At 44.3% G+C, this 24,088-nt stretch overlaps 1 protein-coding gene across 3 annotated transcripts in view; it reads left to right on the top strand.

Moving 5' to 3' along the window:
* Positions 1 to 4,656: 4,656 nt before the first annotated feature.
* The window catches only part of LOC143986574 (high affinity choline transporter 1-like), a 59,976-nt gene continuing 40,544 nt past the window's right edge, over positions 4,657 to 24,088 (top strand). The window contains exons 1-2 of one of the 3 annotated variants that reach the window (XM_077484974.1): positions 4,657 to 5,414; positions 20,853 to 20,966. In XM_077484974.1, coding sequence (XP_077341100.1) covers positions 5,237 to 5,414; positions 20,853 to 20,966 — 292 coding nt within the window. In that variant the 5' untranslated portion in view covers positions 4,657 to 5,236. Of the gene's footprint in view, positions 5,415 to 8,774; positions 8,932 to 20,852; positions 20,977 to 24,088 lie in introns of those variants that run through there. The other 2 variants (XM_077484976.1, XM_077484977.1) reach the window with 2 other exon arrangements.

The following is a 24,088-nucleotide window of genomic DNA, read 5'->3' as shown; positions in this document are numbered from 1 at the left end:
GGTTTGGCAGGTTGGCAAGATTCTGCTCTCATAGAAAAACACAATACCTTTATTGTGAACTTTGAAGATTAATTTCTTCACAATATATATAGACACAGAGATGAGTGTGGGTTTGTTTTATAGTACTTTTATTGCTTTTCAGAAAATGCTAATATTTTAGTTTGCCTGATCTAGCCACAGGTTCACTCTTAAGTGAGTTTACCAGATTTTCACATTTTCAAATTTAAGAACACCTTAGGCTACATTTACATTGGCGATTTAGGCAGATGCAAATTGTGTCAGGAATCAGAGTTTCCTGCTGTGGCCCTGACCATCTAGCTATGGCCACCAACCCTGTTCACTGTAATGAAAACTCACCGGCAGTAATCACTGCTGAACCACTTTTAACAATGCCTACAAAACTATACCCCACTGGTGTAGAAAAGGAATGATGAAGAATGCTTAGCACGCCATGATGATTGGTGGTTGTGGCCAAATTGTGCAGTGGGAGATGTGAGGATTGGTTAATTTAAGCCTGAGCCTACTCTTCTCTGGGTGAGAAGTGCACAGAGTTCAGGAGTCAGGTGAGCATAGCACACGGAGTGCAGGGGTCAGTAGTGTGTAATGCACAGAGGTGTGGAGGTCAAGAGTAAGTAATTCACAGAATGCAGGATTCAGGAGTGTGGATTGCACAGAGTTCAGAAATGGGTCAGGAATATGAAATGAACAGAGTTCTGGGGTTAGTAGTGTGTGATGTACAAAGTGCAAGAGTAAGGGGTGTGTAACATACATATTGCATGAATCAGGAGCAAGTACATACAGGGTGCAGGGATCAGGAGTAAGCAATGCACATTATTATAAAAATTTGACAGGGTTTTTATAGCACCAACAGTTTGCACAGTGCTTTACAATATAAACAGAGACAATACAGCAACAATACAATGTAATATAAGAGGGTTAGGAGGGCTTTGCTCTTGCAAGCTTACAGTCTAATAGGGTGGGGATGGTGAAACAAAAGGTAGTAACTGTGAGTGATGAACTGATAAGGGAAGTAGTAGATATGGTTGCTAGTTGAACGCAGGATAGGCCTCCCTGAAGAGATGAGTTTTCAGGGATCAGCTAAAAGTGGACAGAGTAGGGGATAGCCAAACAGATTGGGGTAGAGCAAGGATCATGACTGTGTAATACACAGAGTACAGGGGTCAGGATTTTGTATTGCTGCACAGAGTGCAGGGGTCAAGAGTAAGTATTTGCAGAGAGTGCAGAAGACTATACTGCATAACACACAGAGTGCAGGAGTCAGCAGTATGTAACACATAAAATGCAAGGGTCAGGTATGTAAAATACAGAGTCCAAGGATCAGGAGTGTGTAAAGCAGCTGAGTTTATAGGTCAGTAGTAAATTTTTGATCTGTCTTTGGCCAGCTTAAGGGGTCTTTCATCAGGTGTCTAAGTCACCACTTTGCTAACTTTCCATTGGTCGATGAGTGGTCGGGTACTCTCAGGTTTTAGAACACTGCTGTGCCATTAGGACTTATTGCAGAAATTGTGTTACTTGCAGAGTTACTAGGTTAAAAAAAAAAGTTTGCGAGAAGCCATGTGGGGGACACAGCAAACGTGGAAGAAGGTGCTCTGGTCAGATGATACCAACATTTACATTTTTGCCCTAAAAGCAAAACGCTACGTATGGCAGAAAACTAACACATCACCCTGCCCACCCCATCCCCACCGTGAAACATGGTGGTGGCAGCATCATGTTGTGGGGATTCTTTTCTTCAGCAGGGACAGGGAAGCTGGTCAGAGTTGATGGGAAGATGGATGAAGCCAAATACAGGGCAGTCTAATGCCCTGTACACATAACTGGACTTTCTGGCAGAAAAGTTCAGATGGAATCATTCTGTCAGACATTCCGATCGTGTGTGGGCTTCATTGGATTTTTTCTTTCTAAAATTCTGATGGACCTAGAAATAGAACATGTTTCAAATCTTTCCGCCGGAACCATTTCCTTTCGAGAAATCCGCTCGTCCGTATGCTGTTCCAACAGACCAAAAACGATGCAAGGGCAGCTATTGGCTACTGGCTATTGAACTTCCTTTTTCTAGTCCCGTCCTACGTCATTGCATGCTAAATGATCGGACTTTGGTGTGATTTCAAGGGGTATGAATACATAAGTTAGACCCAAACCCGGATTGCCTGCTGTTCGAAGAAGGGGTGAACAAACTACCACTACCACAACTAAATTAGTTGTGGTAGTGCTTGTCTGGTTCACTCCTTCTTCGAAGAACTAAATAAAATGACAAATTACCATCAGCTTTTGTTTGCAAACAAGCTGGCAGGTATCTTGACTGGTGTCATTAACCAAATATGTCATGACCATTGTTAAAGAAAAAATGAATAACAGCACACCAACATATCCCAAAATGTGATTGACATTGGATTTACACCAGGGGAGAGTGATTATTTTTTTCATTTTTCTAATGAAGGATTTTTTCACGATGTGAGTGTGTTATTTACTATTTTTGTATTTATTTTGTGTATGAGTAAAATGAGTACCCTTACTCAATCACCTGGGGAGTGTGGAAATTTGGGGCTCCCCTATTCAAAAAGTCATCCTTATTTCAATAAGTCCTCCACAGATCCCTACATCCCTTTTGGGAGATGAGTGTTTGGATTCTGATACACTCCATTGCTAACTGCAGCATATACACGCAGTCTGTACATGTTTGCATGCATCATGGGTGCATATTTTATACAATAAAAATACAATCTGGTTGTCCACTCCTGATGAATGCATCAGGATAGGCACATAAGCTTTTGTAAATCAGTCCCTTCATCTAGGCAAGCTGTCAAAATATGTTTGGATAAAATATGTAAGCTTACCACCTGCAGAAAGGGTCTTCAGGTCTCTTATGTCCTATAAGAACACTTTGCAGAGTACCCAAAAAAAGTTGATGCGTTTTATGGGTTACCTAAACACGGTCCCAAATCACACCCAAGGGTTAGCTAGGTGTGGTGTGGGACCATGCTCAGGTAACTCATAAAAGTGCTAGTTTTTTGGACTTTGTAAAAGTTTGTGTAGGGCTCAACAGACATAAGTACCATTGGTTGGAGCAAATAATGAGCTTACATTTATTGGTTAAAATATGGTATTCCATCTGCCTAAGGAGACACTGTGCCATTCAGAGACAGCGTTTGTGTGACTGGAACCTCCTGACCTACTAATATTTATCATGCCAGAATCCCCCCCCCCCCCCCCCCAGCCCCGTGCTCATCATTCCGCTGAGTCAGCTGGCACAAATACATGGTGCTTTCAGGTATTTGGAAACACATAGCAGTGTTCCAACTTTAGCAGATAATCAACTTCCAAAATTCCCTGAATCGACACTAGGCATGTCCCCTGACCAAAAAAGTATTTAGCCTTTGAAGTAGCTAGTGTCTTATCAATAGGTACTGGAGAGTTACAGCTGAAAGCTATAATACTTGCCTGCCAGTTGCCTGTTTGTTGCAAGTCCAACTGTCCTGACTACTCTCTTATTTGCTGCCTGCCAAAACCCTCGCCTGGACCTGACTACTTCTATGCTTGTTGCCTGCCTCAGCTTGGACCCTAACTACTATTTTGCTTACTGTCTGATCTGACCTCTACCCAGATACCCAACTGCTGCCCTTATTCTATTCTGTCTCCTCAATGTAGCCATCTAACTTCTGTAATTCCTTGGTGGGAGAAGTCAGAGGACCATGACATGCTGACAGTTAGCAGCAACCAAATAGCCCTTGTACACACGGTCGGAGAATCTGTCGGAATGAGTCTTATCGGACCGTGTCGTCAGATAATCTGACTGTGTGTGGTATGCATCGGACTGATTCCGTCCGAATCTCCGTCTGACCCAATTTTCCAACATGTTGGAAATATTTCCCGACCAACTGGGCCGGACGGACCTAATCCGATCATGTGTAGAGCATTTTCATCGGACCAAGTGCCACGCATGCTCAGATCAAATTCCTACATCAAAGCTATTGGCTACTAGCCTGAATGTAGTCCCATCGTAACGAAATTATGTCATCACGTTCTGAAAGATCGGATTTTTCGCCAACTTGGCCCGACCGTGTGTATGCAACAGTTTCGGACACAATCTGTCGGACTAAATCCGACGGGCAAAATCCGACAGATTTGGTTGGCAAAATCTCCGACCGTGTGTACGTGGGCATAGACTTGGGGCCACTAAGGTCACCAGCTCATCACTCCTTGTTGGGTGCTTTGACTAAAACTAAATTGTCACTTAAGCTGGCTATAAATGGATCGAATATCAGCTGGTTCAGCAGAGCCTGGCCAAGATTCAATCCATCTATGGGCAGGCTGGTTGTACTGAAGTTGATCCATCTATTGACTTCAGTACAAACAGCCTCTCAGATTTACTGCATGTGTTCACTGCCAGTGGTTATAGCCAACAGCATTGACCATTGTGTTCAGCCATCAGTGAAAGGTTCCCCGTTCTCCCCACCGGCAGAACATAATAGCGCTGCGGAGGGGTTTTCCCCATCAACACAGTCAGTATTGATGGGGAAACCCCCCCCCCCCCCGCAGTGCTATTATGTTCAGCCGTCGGGCAGAACGGGGAAACTTTCACTGCTGGCTGAACACAATGGGAATCTAGAAATCTTTCCTTCCAGAGATCGAAGGAAAGAAAATTACATAATCTAGGGGCTGCTTTAGACTCTACACCTTGGGGGAGCATTTGTCAGTATCAGTGACATGTATGAGCAAGATGACAGTATCTTTTTGCTAAGTAGTAGAGGAGAAGCTAACAGACTGCTTATAAGCATTGTGGATCCATAACTAAATTACCATTTTTTGCACTTGAGTAAGTTAAAATTGTTTAGCCCGTACTGCTCAAACTCCAGAAAGTTGAATGGAAGTGAGAAGAAAAAGGATAAACATCCATTGAACATACAAGCTTTTCTCTTCTCTGACATGTGAATGAAGCCTCTGGAAAGAAGCCAAACACCTCCTCTCTGGCAAGTTGTTGTTGGAGGGACAAGAGAAAAGTTTGCTTTTTTTTCTCTCTACAAGAGTACAGGAGGTCCATCCTTGAAGCTGACCCAGCATTATTGTAGCATATGGTGAGCCAATATATAGATCAGCTGGGTGTATTTGGAAATGCAAAGAATTTCTTGCTGTTAGACTTGTCAGTAAATGAGATTTGCTCCCCTAAACCTTAAACGACTGCAAAGAATTATTGAACAAATTCTGGTGGGTAATAATGGCACTCAATGTTCCTGGGCTGATAGCCATCATCGTTTTCTATGCAATGACTTTGGCCACTGGTCTTTGGGCAGCCTGGAGAGCCAAAAAGAGCGAGAAGAACAAAAAGGGGACGGAGGTAGCTATTGTCGGAGGAAGAAACCTGAATATGCTTGTGGGACTCTTCACAACTACTGGTAAGATCATCACTTGATTTATAGATAAAGTAATTGTAACAAAAATATTTATCAGAAAAAATGTTTTAAGAAAAATGTGAAAAGTTTAGGAACACAATTTTGAAAAATGTCAGGGGTTGGGACAAATTATAACTGTTTACTATGGAAATTATTATATTAAATAATACCCAATATCTAATATTATATATACTATTAAATATAGTATTATATAGTATTATTTAATATGTAATATAGTTATTATATAATATATATAGTATATATAATATAAACTAAGCAATGGTTGTCACTAATTAATAGTTGAGTAAAAGTAAACCTATAAAGTTAAATTTTCAATTTTAAAATGTTTATTTCTAGTGACATTAGTGATCACATAAAAATCCAAATGAATTTTAGACCACAAAAAATTGAATAGATGTTTGATATTTCTTAATACTGTCAAATTTAAATTAAACATGTCTCCATGGTAATTCCAAATAAACCTTCAATAAAAAAAAGTGGAAGTAATTTAGTGAGAACTGTATGTCATAGTGATCAGTACATGCAGAGATAAGGGCAGCTGCAATTATATGCAGATCTCTTTTCTTACAATGGGGCAATATTATTATTGAAGAACCCTTGAAATAACTGTTACGTTTTTATGGAACTCCTCTACAGCTAGGGTACATTACAATGATAAGTCATTTGTAGATATTAAATTAAACATGTAGCGTTACTTATTTGTATTTGAGACGGAATATTTTTAACAACTCTCCACTTCATAAGACAAATAAACTGTTTTCAGTAATTATCTTGACATGAAAGAATATTATTAATGTTCAGTAAATTAAACACAGACAGTAAATCCTGTAGTATGCCCTTACATTGGTGGACAATAGAAAGGTGGCATTTTACATGTTATTTGTTGGTCAGCTCAAAAGCGCCACCCTTACATTAAGATAAGTGGAAAAGTACAAGCTTTTATTGATGGTCCTTTTAGAAGTGCTCTTCTTGCTGAGCTGATCATTGCTGACAAGCTCAAGGAACCACAAGCAACCTCTGCAATAACCGTAGGATTCCACTGAACCCGGTTGAGAAAGGCTGCTTAATGTGATAGCTTTTCTTCACTGATCAATAGTACAATAGAGCCTTTTTAAAACAAATGTAGTCAAAACTCTCATTTTATTACATATCCGAAAATAAGTGTATTATTACTCATTATAAGGCAAAGCCGGGAACTGCTGGTGTATAGTGCAAGTATAGCCTAATATAATGCTAAGCACTGATTTGATTGGAGGGCTTTTGATTCCTGTTGTCCCTTCTCACCATCATTTTAATTGTTATCCTTACTCATTTATCAATGGCAGGCTTGAGGGATGGAAAATTTAGAACTTTACATGCAATTTCAGCTGCTTGTAATTCTGGATCTATTGATTATGTGGTCATGTGCATTTCAGAGAAGGTAATTTCTGCTTAGAGATTTGTTCAGCACATTAAATAATGGGCACCCTAAAATTTGCATCTTAACCACTTCAATACAGGGCACTTTCACCCAGCACTGATGGGCACGGGTGGGCACTGATAGGTGGTACTGGTGGGCAGGGCCGTTTTTAATACTGATTGGACCCTGGGCAAAAAATGTTTTGGGCCCCCTCCCCCAATGCAATATCACTCTCCACCTGCTCTGAGACATACAATAAATAGCAGCTAGACTTAAAATCAGTTTACTGTATCAGATCAGGCAGCAATTGTGATTGGTTGTCAGCGGTTACAGCATATCATACTGCTTACTGACTGGTTGCTAGAGGTTACAGCCATATTACAGCTCACTGATTAGTTGCTAGAGGTTACAACAAATAATTTCTGCTTGTTAATTGGTTGCTGGAGATTACTGTACAGTAATCATTCTCACTGGTTGCTAGAGGTTACAGCACACCATCTCTTCACTGCAGGGGACCATGATACACAATAGCCGCAGCTATTTAATTAGTAATGCCGCCTCTAAATACATATGAATGACGGTTATTTACATGTAAACACATGGTCTGCAGGTGAGTCATCTGTACACAATAGAGCTGGGCAGAGCTGGGCAGCATTAGTACCATCACTTCACGCTGAGATATTGGGACACAGCACAGGGCTAAAACTTCAAAGGACAAGGGAATTTAAACTGGGATAGTTGGCAAGTATGAGGCAGCTGCTTTGGGCCCCACAACAATGACAGGACCCAGGGCAGCTGCCCATTTTGCCCTGCCTTGAAGACGGCCCTGCTGGTGGGCACTGATAGGAGGCATTGATAGGTGGCATGGATAGGCAGCACTGATGGACATTGATGGGTGTCACTGAGGGGCGGCACTGATGGGAGGCACTGATGGGTATTGACGGGCAGCACTGATGAGTAGGCACTGATGGGCACTGAAAGGCAGCACTAACTGGCATCACTAATGGGCACTGATTGGTGTTACTGATGGGCACTGATTGGTGTCACAAATTGGCACTGATTTGTAGCACTTAAGGGCACTGCTGGGGCTTTACTGTATTCAGGTCACTGATGATCAGTGCTCTGATTAAATTCCCCGGTCTCCCCTGCGAGGAGATGCACCCGATCGGCACCCCTCGCCACACACTCTGTCAGTGTGAGGTAAGGAGAGCCCATTACTGGCACGTCCGCATTTACATGTGACGGCTGTGATTGGACATAGCCAATTACATGGTTAAAGAGCCGCATCATCTGCTCTTTACAGAGATCTGGGGTCATATCGTGTCCTAAGAAAGTGGCACGGCCTCGCTGCACACCCCCCGCAAGTGCGGTCATTCTGGGGTGCCATCATTAGACATCCTCCCAGAACTAGAGCCACACCCCTCCACCGTCATTTGACGGTGGGCGGGCAGCAAGTGGTTAACATTAAAAATTGAAATCTATATCCACTACCTGACTCACTGGCAACAAACTAAGTGGCAAGCAATGATGTAGAGAGTAAATTGTGATCCTAAAATGGCTCCCATGCAATCCATCAGGAGTAGCTAAGCCACATCTGTGTCTAAAATGATAAAAAAAGGAATCAAGCCAGTGCACAAGGGTCCATAGGAATACCTACTAGTTATTGTCACAAACAGTATTAAAAACATAAAACAAAACAATTATCATATTAAAACAGGTTGAAAATAGCCAGTTAGGGGCTGTCCTGAACGGGAGTTAGTACTTTCCCGGTTCTTTGTTTTTTTGGTGGGTTTCTCTGAGTCTGACCCACTGATCATGTGTTATCTTGTGTGGGACAGTGGCTCAGAGAGGAGAGAAGATGAGAGATCGGGAGGGGCAGGGCCCCCTTGGGTAGAGGAGAGAGCCCTTGAGCAGAAAGACTAGGGGCCAGAACCTGTAAGGGAAAGAGTTAGAGAACAGAACCAGTGAGAAGCAGAAGAATGTCTCTTACTACTGCCAAGATGTAAAAGTCATCAGAACTTGGGGTTCACCCCAAAGACACCATCTGCTTGAAAATGTCACAGATGGACTCTGTATTATACATGGACTCTACCTTTGCAGGTATGCCAGAGCAGCACACAGCCTGGGTTAGGGTTAGGGATGTAGGAAGAAATAATGTTTCAGCATGTTGGACTTTGTAATGCCTTTTGCTCTTTTTTAAGAAAGTTTTGGAACCTTATTCTGGTCTGAAGTTACTAAAGGGGTTTAATGCAGGCAACCATCACCATCTCATAGGTCAGGTCACTGAGGTACTTTTGGGGCATGAAGACATCAGTACAAGAGAAATATAGTGTGAAGATTTGAGGGTTACCTATGGTAACAGAATTTACAAGCAGCCTGTCGTTGAAAGGTGTGTCTGAGATAGGTGGGATAGCCTTCTACAGGAAGAGTTGTCTGTATCCTCTCCGTGAGCAGTCTGTGTCCCATAGCAATAGGAGAAGACTTGCACTGCAGAGGTCCTCAGCTGGTGCCCAGGTACAGAAGAGTTAAGTGAAGTGAAATGCAGGCATGGAGTCCATGCTATGTGCACAGAGGGACCCCTCAGCAAATCCTCAGCAGCTGTCAAGTGTAAGTTACTGAGTTTTTATTGCTACAACAAAATCTTTTAGTAAAATAAGATTCACCTGCCTTACTTGCCTAAGTGTGTATCTAAGTGTTTTTTGTTATAAAAAAGATGTCGGAAACCAAAGAGTGTCAGAGGTGTCGGAGGATTTGCAAGGTCAGGGCAACCATTGGGGTATAGATCTTTTAAGCAGCCCTGATGAGGGTAGTGCTACAGATGTCATGATGCTTGGAAGCTTTTGAGCTTCAGGAGTGTTAGACTTTTTCCATGCATATGGGATTTCCATCTTGATGCATCCGTCTGTGATCTGGATTCATATATGAGGATGACAGTCTGGAGTAGATTATACAAAAATGCTTTCAGACCTTCCTGTAATCTTGAGGGACATATGTGCTGGTGAGCTACTCTCCTATGGGATAGTCCCATGGTGTTTTTGATGTCTACATTATCAGCACAATGGTGGCAGGAAGATTTGAATTTGCATCTTGGATGCTTAATCACTGAATCTTGTCTTATGGGCTTTATTTAAATGTATATATTTGGAGCTCCTTTGCTTCTTATTTGACATTGCATGCATTCTATTCATGAGGTAGATGCCGATTTATCTTTAATATTTTGTTTTTGTTACTTGTTTATGTTTATCAATTGGGCACAGCACATTTATTTTGTATCTATTTCTCTTCAAGTAGAACTGGGTCCTGGCTATAACCATTTAAATATTGGCTTGTTAAGAGTAAATAAACTTTAAGGCCTCTTGCATGCAAGCATTTGAGCCCATGCAATGTAAATTCTGATGTATTTCCCAGATGTATTCTAATGTATTTCCTCTGCCTGGAAAGCTTGGGTGCTGTGTACAGCTGCCCATAGACATGACTGACTGTGCATGACTGTACACAGGTACGTATATGGGCAGTGAGTGTGCAAAAAGTACTACACTTTAGATTTTGTATGTAGCAGGCATGTTGTAATGCAATTTCTCAGAAAGAGAACACTGGGAAAAAGGGGAGTTTCAGGAAGTGCTGAGGGGACAGCAGAGAGGGAAGTACAGAGGTAAAAGAGAGATTGCTGACAGGAAACAGAGGAGAGGAGATTGCTTAAAAGAGAGGGAGATACCAATGCTCAGAACGTCCTTTGCTGGGACACAGTGCCACTTAGCAGTGAGGAGAGGAGGAGTGTGTCAGGGGAAGCATCTGAGGTGCCAGAGTGAGGAGAGAGACACACGCTGACACCAGGGACTGTATGCCCCAACAGAGGAGGAGGAATATCCTGAAGCCCAGAAAAAAAGACGAGAGAGAGAGATTTGAGGAAAACTGAGGTGACTGAAAGAGAGAGACTCTGGCAACATCAGAGGGAGAGAAAGCCAAGCTTTTCCAGAGACTGCCAGGAGAGTGTTGCTTGGAGATGGAGGAGTGAGGACACCTGAGGGGAGCCAGGAGCAGAGACAGCTACGTGGTCCACTACTATTTAGTCCAGGGACCCTACTCAGTAGCCCAGCACCACTCAGCTCAGCAGAGATGACCCACGCCTTTCAGGGATCGAGATACCCATCGGGTCGGCCACTGCCTGTTCACCTTGCGAGTTTCGCTACCAATCATGTCGATCGGCCATCAGCAAGAGATCCAGTACCTTAAAACATTTCTAGGAGCATCAGGAGCCTGAACCTGCACCTGGAACTATTGTTGTGTCATCACGCAGAGGACTGGTGAGCGGGTGTAAACCCAACATCCTTCTTGACACCATGCTGACACTGCATGCATACACCAATTTCCCTTTTTAGTGTCACGGGATGCTTGTTTGGAGCTGCCATATTTAGTAGTTTGCCCTTTTAAATCTCTACCTAACGGAACATTGTAGAGGATTACTGCTCCATGCAAGCTTGTTTAAACCTTCTCTTAAAACAAGGGCCCCACCGTTTGCTAGCAGAAGACACTAGTATTTTTACCTCAGGACCTGCAACATTACAGAATTGTGCTTACTGTACAAGTGTAACCCTTTTCTTTTCGTTGTGTGTTTGCCTCTCAAAGGTGTTTGCGGCCCAGAAGGAGCTGAGAAGTTGACAAGTCTTCTCTCAGTGCCTGTGTTAAGGGCATATAGATTACTGCCCTTTCTGTACCTGCAGTTGCTAAATATTGAAGGTTGTCTTTTCTAATGTATTAGTTATTTGTAGCAAGGTTTAACAGTGTTGTAAGTTTCCATATGCTTTAAACTGTGCTAAAATATTCAACTTGTTTATCACTACCGGGAATGTGTCTATTTTTGGTGATAATCCACAGCCAGGATAACTGTATTTACCACGTGTTCTTAAAGCGGAGGTCCACCCTAAAGTGGACCTTCCGCTCATCGGAACCCTCCCCCCCTCCGGTGCCACAATCGGCACCTTTCAGGGGGGTGCAGTTACCTGGATAATCCAGGTAACTGCACCCACTTCCGGGATAGCTCTCTGCGGAAAGGGGCGTAAGTTACGCCCCTTTCCGCAAGTGCCCGCCCCTTCCCGAAATTCCCCCGCTGCCTGCTGGGAAACACACAGATCCCAGAGGCAGCGGGGAGCATCCTTATTGCGCAGCGCGATTCGCGCATGCGCAGTAGGGAACCGGGAAATTAAGCCGAAAGGCTCCATTTCCTGATTCCCATACCCAAGATGGCGGCGGCAGGACCCGACAGGCGACCTAGAGATCGGCTTCGGGTGCCGACATCGCGGGCGCGCTGGACAGGTAAGTGTCACTATTTTAAAAGTCAGCAGCTGCAGTATTTGTAGCTGCTGGCTTTTAAAAAAAAAAAAACGCGGAGTCCCGCTTTAAATGTGTTTGCAGTAATTTTATTTAACCAGGTGTGTCAGATGGGCTGAGGTCATTCTTGGAGTTGAGGCTGAGATCAGAGAAACCAAATTCACCAAGCGACTTCACCAAATGGCGCTACACGTGGGGGCTCATCCATGATCCTATTTTCTACTAGAAAATCTTCAAGAAAACACCCCAGAGAGTGTCAAGATAGACCCTGCCGCTGCAACCCAGTGGGGTGAGGAGGAAAATGGTGAGCGGGAGTCAAGTGCTGTAATCGACATCCCTGGGATGGCCTGGACTGAGAAATGGATCAGTCAAGCTGTGAAGACACTAGTCCCAGATCAGAAGGCGTGGGTGATAGATATCAAGCCAGATCAAGAGAACTCCCGCATGTATGCCCTGATAGAGTGGAGGAAAGAGATCCCTACTTGTTTCCAGAGGGCCAGAGTATGGTTGACTGATGATGTTAAAGCTTGTCTGATCCAGCTGAATGAATTGGATGTGAGCCCAGAATGTTTGGGCTAATCAGCATTGTGGGAGACGCTACCCCACCGGCACCTGTAGCAATGATAGGACCAGAGTTTATTGCTACCTTGGGAGCCTTCATGGAAAAGTGCCAAAAGAATAACCCTACATACACTGGGTCTGGATATAGAAAACTAAGGGCTTTTTCAGGAAAGCAACCAGTGCCAGCCAGAGAGAACGGCGTTGAGGAGTGGCTTTAGCAAGCCACTCAAGCTTTAGATGAATGGGACATTTCCCGAGGCCCAGAAAAAAACTGAGAGTTAATGAGAGCTTAAGGGGGCCTGCCTCAGAAGCCATTCACAATTTAAAACTCAGCAAACGGGATTGTACTGGTCAGGACTACTTGAGTGTCCTGCAAGACGTGTTTGGGCGAACAGAACAGGCATCTGACCTAAGTATCAGTTCGAACATACCTATCAGAATGAAGGGGAAAAGCTATCTGACTATATGAGGCGTCTGGACAAGATAATGCACTGGGTATTACTAAAAAAGGGCTTGGATCCTAGGTCCTAGGATGAGGTTCGGGAACAAAAGATTTTGACAGGAGCTCAACCCCTAGTCCCTATCACAATCCAGCTGAAAACTCGAGGAGATGGAGGAATACTAAAGTATCCTGACCTAATCTGGATTGTATGAAGAGGAGGCCATGCTAGAAAACAAAAAGAGGACCCAGAAATTAGAGCCTGTTGCTGGGATTAGAGTAACTAGTGTGACTGATGGCAACACAGAGATAGAGCTTTTGAAAACCCAGGTGTAACAATTGATGGAGATGATGACTGACTGACAGCCGGAACCACTGTCTCGTCTATTGGTGAAGTCTCGGAGTCCAAGCAGTTTTCAAAACCTATGGCTGTCCAGGTCGAGAAGCCAATGAATTGAGGGGTTTGCTTCAACTGTGGAGGAGTGGGGTACTACCGACGTTTTTGTCCAGGCCCACCGAGTCTGAGACCCAGCATCCAAAGCCAGCGGGAAACTTCAGAGGGCCCATGATGGAGCCAACCAGGTGCTCCCCTACAACCGTTAGCGCCATATTCAAAGACGCAAAGAAACCACAGTAGAGCCAAAATCTTTACAAAGGGCCCTCTGGTTCTGTTTCTGAGCCACCATACAACCCCCTCTCTTCTACCTCAGGTGTCCGGTCACCGAAAGTAGATGCACATCACCCCTCTGGGGCCCAACAGAGGTGCAAGCAAAACCAGAAGCCCATCAAGAATTTGGCACAAATACAGACAACATGTCAAAATAACTACCCTACTCCTTGTAGATTCCCTGACAAACTTGTGGGACCTTCTACCATCGTGTCAATTCAAGTAGAAGGCATCTATACAAAGGTCCTTCTGGACATGGGGGTGCAAGTTACCCTGCTATATAGATACTTTTACGATCATCACCTCAAACACTTACACCTGCAGAAATTTGAGGAACTGAAGATATGGGGTATTGGAACCCAAAATTTCCCATATGATGGATACTTACAGGTCAAGTTGATTTTTGACCCCTCTGTGACTGAACAAACAGAAACGTTTGATACCTTGGTGGTTGTATGCCCTCGTCCATCAGGAGCCAACAAGAAGAGTTCTCTGATAATAGAAACGAACATGGACCTTGTCAGAAGGCTGCTCACTCCTCTTTGTATTGAAGTCTGACACCCCGACCAAAGGCATACACCCTATGCTGAGACAAGTGTATCAGCAGCTAGTCAAAGAACAGAGAGCCCCAGCTGAAGGAGTGGGGAAGATTTGGCTATTGTACAGAAGTGAGACGATACAACCTGGATAGATGGTGTGTCTACAAGCTTCAGTCAAGCTCAATTGGGAACAACCCTTTGTTGTCCTTTAAGATGACCGCCAGGGAGAGGACACAGAAGTGGAGGTAATCCCAGAAGTCATATCAAATAGGGCTGTGCAACAGAGTTGCGGGAAGATCCCTGTCAGCATCCGGAATGTTACAGCCTGCAACAGTGAGCCCGAATGCTGTTAGGACAAGTATATCCTGCCACCCCAGTCCCACCATCTGATTTTGGGAAGGGAGAGAAGGAAGAAATCTCCATAGAACAGTTTTACCCACAAAACACCACACTATCACCTGAGTGGAAAGAAAAGCCCAGCTCCTGAGATGGCAGAATATGTTCTCGTAAGATGAGTTTGATGTGGGGTGTGCAAAAAGTGCCCAGCACAGGATTCAATTTCAGGAAGACAGGCCATTCAGGGAAAGAGTCAGGATCCCTTTGGGGGACCTAGAAGATTTATATGAGAAGCTGGCAGGATTGAAGAGATCAGGCATCATCAGGGAGTCTAGGAGCCCTTATGCCTCCCCCATAGTGGTGGTGCGGATTACAAATGGGTCCCTGAGGCTGTGCATCGATTATTGGATGCTCAACAGGAGGGCCATCCCTGATCAGTACACCACTCCAAGGATAGAAGCTGTCCTACAGAGCCTGTCGGGGGGGAAGTAGTTCAGCATGCTGGACCTGAAGAGTGGGCACTGTTAAATCCCCATGCACCCTGAGGACAGGAAAAAAAATGCTTTTATCGCCCCAGTAGGGTTCTTCGAGTTTAATATGATGCCTCAAGGTCTGTCCAGTGCCCCAGCAATGTTTCAGAGACTGATGGAGAAGACAGAAGGGGACAACTGCTCCTGTTCTGGCCTATGCCAATCCAGCCAAGCCATATGAGCTGCATGTTGAGGCCAGCCGAAATGGGCTGGGCGGGGTACTGTATCAGGAGCATGATGGACACTTGCAGCCTGTTGCTTATGTGAGCCGAAGTCTTGCACCTGCTGAGAAAAACTACCCTACTCACAAGTTGGAATTCTTGGCTCTGAAGTGGGCAGTGGTGGACAAGTTAAAAGACTATTTGTTTGGTGCATACTTTGTGGTCAAAACTGACCACAACCCACTCACGTACATACCACAGCAAAACTGGATGCCACTTGGCACAGGTGGTTGACCACCCTATCAGGGTTCCGCTTCAGCCTAAAATACCGCCCAGGAATTGGGAACAGAAATGCTGATGCCCTGTCGAGGAGACCCTATGACTTGGGGATTTCCTCTGAAGAGTGGACTCAACTGACTCTAGAAGGGATACAAGCCTTGTGTCAGGGAGCAGAACATCAGGCCAGAGGAATAACTGGGGCAGAAGCCATCGGATTCTCAGTGGCAGGTATCCCCAAATACTACTGTAATTTGTCCCAGGTCAGGGATACTGGCCTACCTAAACTTTCAGATAGGGATTTAAGAAAGGATCAGATAGCAGATCCCCTCTGTAGTTTAACACTGAAGGCCCTGGAGGGCCAACGCCCAAATCTACTGCTAACAGACTCTGCAACAGGAGCACGACTAGTACACAAGAAATGGGATCGACTGCAGTTATGCAATGGGGTGGTCTACCGAAGGGGCCCCTCAGATGATCCTGAAGATAAGTGGCAGCTATTCTTACCGAGAATGCATAGAGAGACCGTGCTGACTGCCTTGCATGACAATCACGGCCACTTAGGGTCTGAGAGGAGGTTCAACTGTTGCAAGACCAGTTCTATTGGCCCTGTATGCGGTCTGAAGTTAAGGGATATTGCCACACCTACATAAGATGTATACAAAGGAAGACTTTACCCCACAGAGCTGCCTCAATGGGCCAGCTTCAAAGTCAAGGACCCCTGGAATTGGTGTGTATTGAATTTCTGTGTTTGTAGCCTGACTCAAGTGGACAGGGAAATGTTCTAGTGGTGAGCGACCACTTCACCTGGTATGCCCAGGCATTCCCAACTAATGACCAGCAAGCATCTACGGTGGCCAAAATTCTGGTAGAGAAGTTCTTTGTCCACTACGGCTTACCTCAGCATATTCACTCTGACCAGAGGAGAGACTTTGAGAGTAGACTCATTAAAATACTGTTATGCCGTATACACACGATCGGAAATTTGTCCAGCAAAAGACCGATGAGAGCTTTTGGTCAGAAAATGTGACCGTGTGTATGCTCCATCAGACTTTTGCTGGCCAAATTCCTGCCAGCAAATGATTGAGAGCAGGTTCTCTTTTTTTTCAGTTGGAAAAAATTCAGATCGGAAATTCTGAACGTATGTAGGAATTCTGACGTGCAAAATTCCTATGCATGCTCGTAAACAATTTGATGCATGCTCGGAAGCATTGAACTTCATTTTCTAGGCCCGTCGTAGTGTTGTATGTCACCATGTTCTTGACGGTCGAAAGTTCAGAGATCGTGTGTACACAGCATATGACCTGTTAGGTGTTCAGAAGTCAAGAACCACCCCCTACCACCCTCAAGGAGATCCCCAGCCAGAACGCTTTAATCGCACCCTCCTGGATATGCTTGGAACTTTTACAGCTCTAAAGAAACAGCATTGGAGCAAGCACATTGCAGCTATCGTGCACGCCTATAATAGCACTGAAAACAATGCCACGGGCTATTCACCTTATAGGCTGATGTTCAGGAAGCTCAACTGCCGGTGGACTTAGCATTTGGCACCTCTTTAGATAATACCTCAATGGTGTCACTGAGAGGATATGTGGACTGCCTGAGAAAGAGTCTGAAGACAGCATATGTGAAAGCCCAGGCTGCCTCAGATACCCAGGGCCAGCAAAACAAGCAAAACTTTGACTTAAAGGTGACAGAGTGTTACTGAGGAACTTCCCTGGGAAACACAAACTGGCTTATCGGTGGAAGTCGCAGCCCTACATCATCTGCAAGCAGTTGTCAGGACTGTCAGTATACCAGATTTGCCCAGAAGGAAACACGGGCCCACCAAAGACCTGGCACCAAAACCATCTGCTACCTTTATCAGAAGCAGGTCATATACCTCATCAACCAAATCAACAGCCTACTCAAACCATTTTTCAGAAATCGCCTCCAGTAGGCAGGTCCCAATCCTTGCAACCAAACATGGATGCAGAAGACAGTGAGGATAAAGAAATGGTCATGGATTGGCAGTGGCAGACTATGCTGGCAGAGACTTCCACTTCCCTTTCACTCCCCTTTCTCCCAGAGAAGCAGATGTGGGAACCCTTAGGCTCAACCCTGAGGCTCTGGGGTTACTCCCACAGAGACAACCCTTGGCAAGCCAAGGAGACTTTCCGAGTTCCCCAACTGTAGAGGACATAGAAGCTCCACAACCTTCTGCAGCATCAGAGGAAGAGGCTACTATACCCGAAATGCCTGAGCCCAAAGAGCAGAAAGGAAAGCGAACAATTCCCCACCAAAAAGGCTGACATACAATACTTTAGTCCAAAAGTTCTGAAGAAGTGATCTTCACATCTCAGAGAACACACAGCCTGCCAAACCTTCCCACTACAGATTCAGATGAGGGCGACCCCAACTCACCCCCTGGCACATCTAGGTGGGCCATCCCAATATCGGTGGCTTGTGGGCAGAACAACCTTCCCTCTTATAACAAATGGTGGGAGGCTCCTCTGTCAGATTCAAACATGTGTTCAAATTGAACTCTATGCCCAAGAGGTTTAAGGCAGTGCCCTGCATAGAAGGACCCACCCCCTACACTTCTGGCCAATCCCGCACCCCCTATCACGCAGGGCTGACATGCACTGTTCACACAGTCATGCCAGCCGTCTGCCTACAGGGTTTTGTTAACCCCTGCAGCACCGGCCTTTACTTATTGTGTCAAACTGCTCACCGTAGGCCCACTCACACTATCACTGGTTCTAAGCTTTAATATGCGAGAAGTAAGAAATGTTCAATATATTTTTTTCACTTTACTGTATCTTCTCAAAGATGGCTGTGGCATCTACAATGTGACATCACATTGACGTACTGACAGAACTATTTGGCGCAGAATGCTATACACAAAAGCAGACATTCTATGGGTTGGGACCCCTTCCCCATGCATACTAAATCCACAGAATTCAGCTTCCTCAAGTATAATCAAGGTGCCCTCATTAGTATACCAGTCTCTCCAACTGTCCCACCCTATAGTTCTGCCTAGCTGAGCATGCTCCCACACTCATTCCCAGGTGTACTAGTACTCACTTCAGGGGACTCTTAGCCTGGCCTATAAGGCCTTTTGAATGCACTCATAGCCCACACCAGACTGTAAAACAGTCAGGGCGACTACAGCTGGTCCTTATGGGTGTTGAACTAACTCAAACAGAGTTGCAGCCCTATTTAGGGCCGTTAGCAGTAGCTGACTACATCCGACTAGCTCTGAGGTGTTTGGCTCCCATGTCCCATCTCACTAGACTCCTCTCATTCTGGCACTTACGGTATCTCACAAAAGTGAGTACACCCCTCACATTTTTGTAAATATTTTATTATATCTTTTCATGTGGCAACACTGAAGAAATTACCATTTGCTACAATGTAAAGTAGTAAGTGTACAGCTTGTATAACAGTGCTGTCCTGTCAAAATAACTCAACGCACAGCCATTAATATCTAAACCGCTGGCAACAAAAGGGAGTACACCCCTAAGTGAAAATGTCCAAATTGGGCCCAAAGTGTCAATAGTTTGTGTTGCTACCATTATTTTACAGCACTGCCTTAAACCTCTTGGGCATAGAGTTCACCAGAGCTTCACAGGCTACCCTGGAGTCCTCTTCCACTCCTCAATGATGACATCACGGAGCTGGTGGATGTTGGAGACCTTGCGCTCCTCCACCTTCCATTTGAGGATGCCCCACAGATGTTCAATAGGGTTTAGGTCTGGAGACATGCTTGGCCAGTCCATCACCTTTACCCTCAGCTTCATTAGCAAGGCAGTGGTCATCTTGGAGGTGTGTTTAGTGTCGTTATCATGTTGGAATACTGCCCTGCGGCCCAGTCTCCAAAGGGAGGGGATCATGCCCTGCTTCAGTATGTCACAGTACATGTTGGCATTCATTGTTCCCTCAATGAACTGTAGCTCCCCAGTGCCAGCAGCACTCATGCAGCCCCAGATCATGACACCCCCACCACCATGCTTGATACTTACTTAAGGGTATACTCACTTTTGTTGCCAGCAGTTTAGACAATAATGGCTGTGTGTTGAGTTATTTTAAGGGGACAGCAAATTTACACTGTTATACAAGCTGTACATTCACTACTTTACATTGCAGCAAAGTTTAATTTCTTCAGTGTTGTCACATGAAAAGATATAATAAAATATTTACAAAAATGTGAGGAGTGTACTCACTTTTGTGAGATACTGTATATGGGCACTAACTCCACCCATTACATCACAAGAGGAAGGTTTTCTCTAAAAGGGGCCTAACACACAATTACATAATTCCCTCTACCATACTATATTGGGGAAAAAAGACATCCAGTGGCTGACAAAGTAACTGCACCTGCAAACACATAGCCTGGTCACAGTTCTATGTTAAAGTGGTTGTATACTCAATTTTTTAACTTTTACCTACAGGAAAGCCTATAATAAGGCTTACCTGTAGGTAAAAAAAATAGCTCTTAAACCTGTACGGTTTAGGAGATATTCCCCTCGGTATGCGCCGCTGACTGCAGCGGCGCATGCGCACAAGGGGATTCTCGGCCTGAAAATCCGGCAGTGGCCGGCCGGCCGTAATGAAATCTCCCGCGCGCATGCGCGGGAGTGACGATATCGCGGCTCCGGCCACTCACAGCGCCGGAGCCGCGATACCCGGAAGAAACGCAGAGGGAGCATGTCAGCTCCCTCGGCGTGGATCGGGCCAGATGTCGGGGCCTCATTCTAAGGTAAGTATTTCATAATGAGCTAGTATGTGGTGCATACTAGCTCATTATGCCTTTTGCTTTGCAGGTTTAAAAAAAAAATGTGCAGGTTTACTACCGCTTTAAGATCACCTCTGACACAACAAACTGACTTCTCCATTTGTTCCCAGGGATTTGATTTTTATTATACAGAATGTTAACTATGGCTGAGTGTCTGCAGTAAAATTGAGCAATATTATCACAACGTTAAAATCTGTGGACAGGGAATGAAAGGTGCACAGTTTAAAAAGCAAAGTGGAAATTATCTATATTTCTAGACTAGAAACAGTCTGCTCTCAACCACACGTACAGAGCAAGTATGATAATTAAGGTAAAATTGGTTGACCCACTGAAAATTCCGGTACAAATAATTAGGTAATTCTAACAAGATATATGCAGTAATTTCTTCTTTTCTTTGTATTAAACAGCTACATGGGTTGGTGGTGCCTATATTAATGGAACAGCAGAGATCGTCTATCTTCCTACAAGAGGACTTGCCTGGGTTCATGCTCCATTGGGCTTTGCAGCAACATTTATTATTGGTGAGCAAAGGTTGTCGATTTTTCTCTTGTTTCTCCTTAGTTAGGATATACAGTAGGTCTAGAATAATTTTAGAATCAAATCTCCCCAGCTTCATTCTTGATTCCCTAATCTATTCTGAACTAAAATCCCTACCCAGGTGGCTACTAACCTCTTTCCAATGGTGGCATTGGAAAACCTTGGTGCAGAAATCATGGCCAATGCACCCACATCTACACATTACCCATACCTGGGGGCTCTTTGGATCTCTCTTGGAGCGTCCGGCTAAGTAGTTTGGGAGAGGGGGCTGAATAAGCTCCAACTATTCTCACTTTTATTTTTCTCCATTTATGTCACTGTTGTACATTTGTTGCCCACCAGGGCCGTGGATAAGGGGGTACAAACAAATGGCCACTGCCCTCACCTATAACTGGCCTTCAAAGCAAGGAGCACATGGAAGGGCAATGCATGTAAAGCAAAACCAAAGAAAATTCCCAGCTCAACTCAATAGCCAGCCTATTACCAACCGAATTATCCTGTCTAACAGTTTGAGTTAAAAACAGGGGTTTAGTCAGCACACATTTGCAAATACACGCGTAAGCTGCAGAGGCTACCACAAGACACCCCATTATTATCTGCAGTCCTAACTCTGTACATTTTTGAAAGACTCCATAGTAGAAGCACAGGCATTATAATGGATAGGCAGAGGGCAGGTGAGGCTGAAAGGAGCCCACCCCTCCTTAAAGGCACAGGGGCACAGTGGACACCCAACACACAGCACAATGGCAGTAAAAGTGTCTGGTGAGTCCTCTCACCAGTGTTCAAACAGTACAAACAAATGGCCACTGCCCTCACCTATAACTGGCCTTTACAGCATGGAGCACATGGCCAGTGGGGGGGCAGGCAGCAGGGGGAATCGGATGTGGGCAGGGAGGGTGATTGGCATGGGGGCAATTACTGGAACTGATCCTCTGTATGACTCTCTCTGCAGCAGCTGAAATCTGGCTTCTTCTCCTATCCTGCATGCCAACTTTCAGTTGCTGCAGAGAGAACCATACAGGGGATCGGTTACAGTAATTGCCCCCCCCTGCAATTATCACCTTCCCTGTGAACCATGCATTTCCTTCTGCTGTCCAGGCCCACTGTGTGCCCCCCTCCCCTACACCTCTGCGGTGCTTCCAGCTTCCCTCATCTCCTTCCTGCGGGCATTGTAAGTACACAATTGTATCCTTCAGGATGGTGAGTGGGGGGGAAGGGTTTGGTAAATATGCAATTTACCAGGCCCTTCCTTTTGTGAAGGAAGGGCCTGGTATCCAACAGCAGCCCTGCTGCCCACATATTGTCATGATTACCCATTTGTTGTCTGGCCTATATTTTATCACAATCGCCCATTGGCTGCCCTCACTTTGTCATGGTTGCCTGCTTGTTGCCCACATATTGTATTGTCATACTTTTCTGTTTGATGCCCATACATTAACACAACAACATTTTAGGTTTTGGATTTAACACAGCTCTATGTAGTTATTTTCTTTAACGGTTAAAATAAACTTGAATTGCCTACATTTGTGATTAGGCACATTGTCATATTTCTGTTCGATAATCCAGTTTCAGAGAGTGCTTGTTAGAAAGAGACATGCACCAGGGGGTTGTCGATAAACATCTCTGATAATAGAAAGACGTGATAGGTTACAGAGTCAAGATACTAGATTGTGTTCCACTAACATTCAAAAATCTTTTATCACATTGATGTAGCAATAGCAGAATTAATTGGTTTTGTTACCTTGTACTGTACATGATCTAAATAGATTTTTCTCTAAAGTAGAACCTGGCAGGACGACTACTACTACTTTCTGTACAAATGGTTCAATTCTTCAGATCGTTAAATCTTTTAACATCAGAGTGGGAGACATGAAATACGATTTCTTCCACAGTACAGCAAAGAGATAAAAAAACAGGTTTAATGAAAGTGCTTTATTGAAGTTTCTCTCCCTGTTGAAGACGTGCACACTTCCCATCCCTGTGAATGCACAGAGATCTCCCCAATCTGGAAGATACCAATAAAAAATGTACCTTCTCTATTCTATTCATAAAATCTTTCTTTCTTTAGTTTTCTCTTTCTTTCTTTCTCGCTGCATCCATCTTTCTTTCTTTCTCTCTCCCTCCGTTCATCCCTCTTTCTTTCTTTTTCTTCCTCCCTCCATCCCTCTTTTTTTCTTTCTTTCTCCCTACCTCCATCCCTATTCTTTCTTTCGACCTCCCCCCACCTCTTTTTTTTCTCTCTCCATCTCTCTTTTTTCTTTCTTCTTTCTCTTTTTACCTCCTATTACATTATCAGCAGCCAACATTGGGCATTTCTCTGTCTCTGTCTTTCTTTATCTCTCCCTCTCTCTTTTTCTTTCTCTCTTTAGCCTCTCTTTTTTATTTCTCTTTCTTTCTTTCTCCATCTTTCTTTCGTTCATCCCTCTTTCTTTCTTTTTCTTCCTCCCTCCATCCCTCTTTTTTTCTTTCTTTCTCCCTCCCTGCATCCCTCTTTCTTTGGACCTCCCCCATCTTTTTTTTTTCTCTCTCCAGCTCTCCTTTTTCTTTCTTTCTTTCTTTCTTTCTTTCTTTCTTTCTTTCTTTCTTTCTTTCTTTCTTTCTTTCTTTCTTCTCTCTCTTTTTACCTCCTGTTACATAATCAGCAGCCAACATTTGGCATTTCTCTCCCTCCCTCCATCTTTCTTTCATTTTCTCTCTCCCCCTCTGTCTCTCTTTCTTTATCTCTCCCTTTCTATTTTTCTTTCTCGTTCCCTCTCTTTTTCTTTCTCTCTCTCTCTTTATTTCTTTCTTCCTTTCTCTCCCACTCATCCCTCTTTCTTTCTTTCTCTCTCAGCCTCCCTTTTTCTCTTTCTTTCTCTCTCTCTCCCTTTCTTTCTTTCTCCATCTTTCTTTGTTTCTCTCTCCCTCCCTTCATCCCTTTCTTTCTTTCTCCGTCCCTCCCTCTTTTTTTTCTTTCTTTCTCCCTCCCTGCATCCCTCTTTCTTTCGACCTCCCCCATCTCTTTTTTTCTCTCTCCATCTCTCCTTTTTCTTTCTTTCTTTTCTCTCTTTTTACCTCCTGTTACATGATCAGCAGCCAACATTTGCCATTTCTCTCCCTCTCTCCA

Source organism: Lithobates pipiens, unplaced genomic scaffold (genome assembly GCF_037356315.1).
Source record: "Lithobates pipiens isolate NorthernLeopardFrog02 unplaced genomic scaffold, aLitPip1_a1.2 Scaffold_17, whole genome shotgun sequence".
Lineage (NCBI taxonomy): Eukaryota > Metazoa > Chordata > Amphibia > Anura > Ranidae > Lithobates > Lithobates pipiens.
Note: the sequence above shows the minus strand (reverse complement) of the source record. Positions and strands in the feature narration are given on the sequence as shown.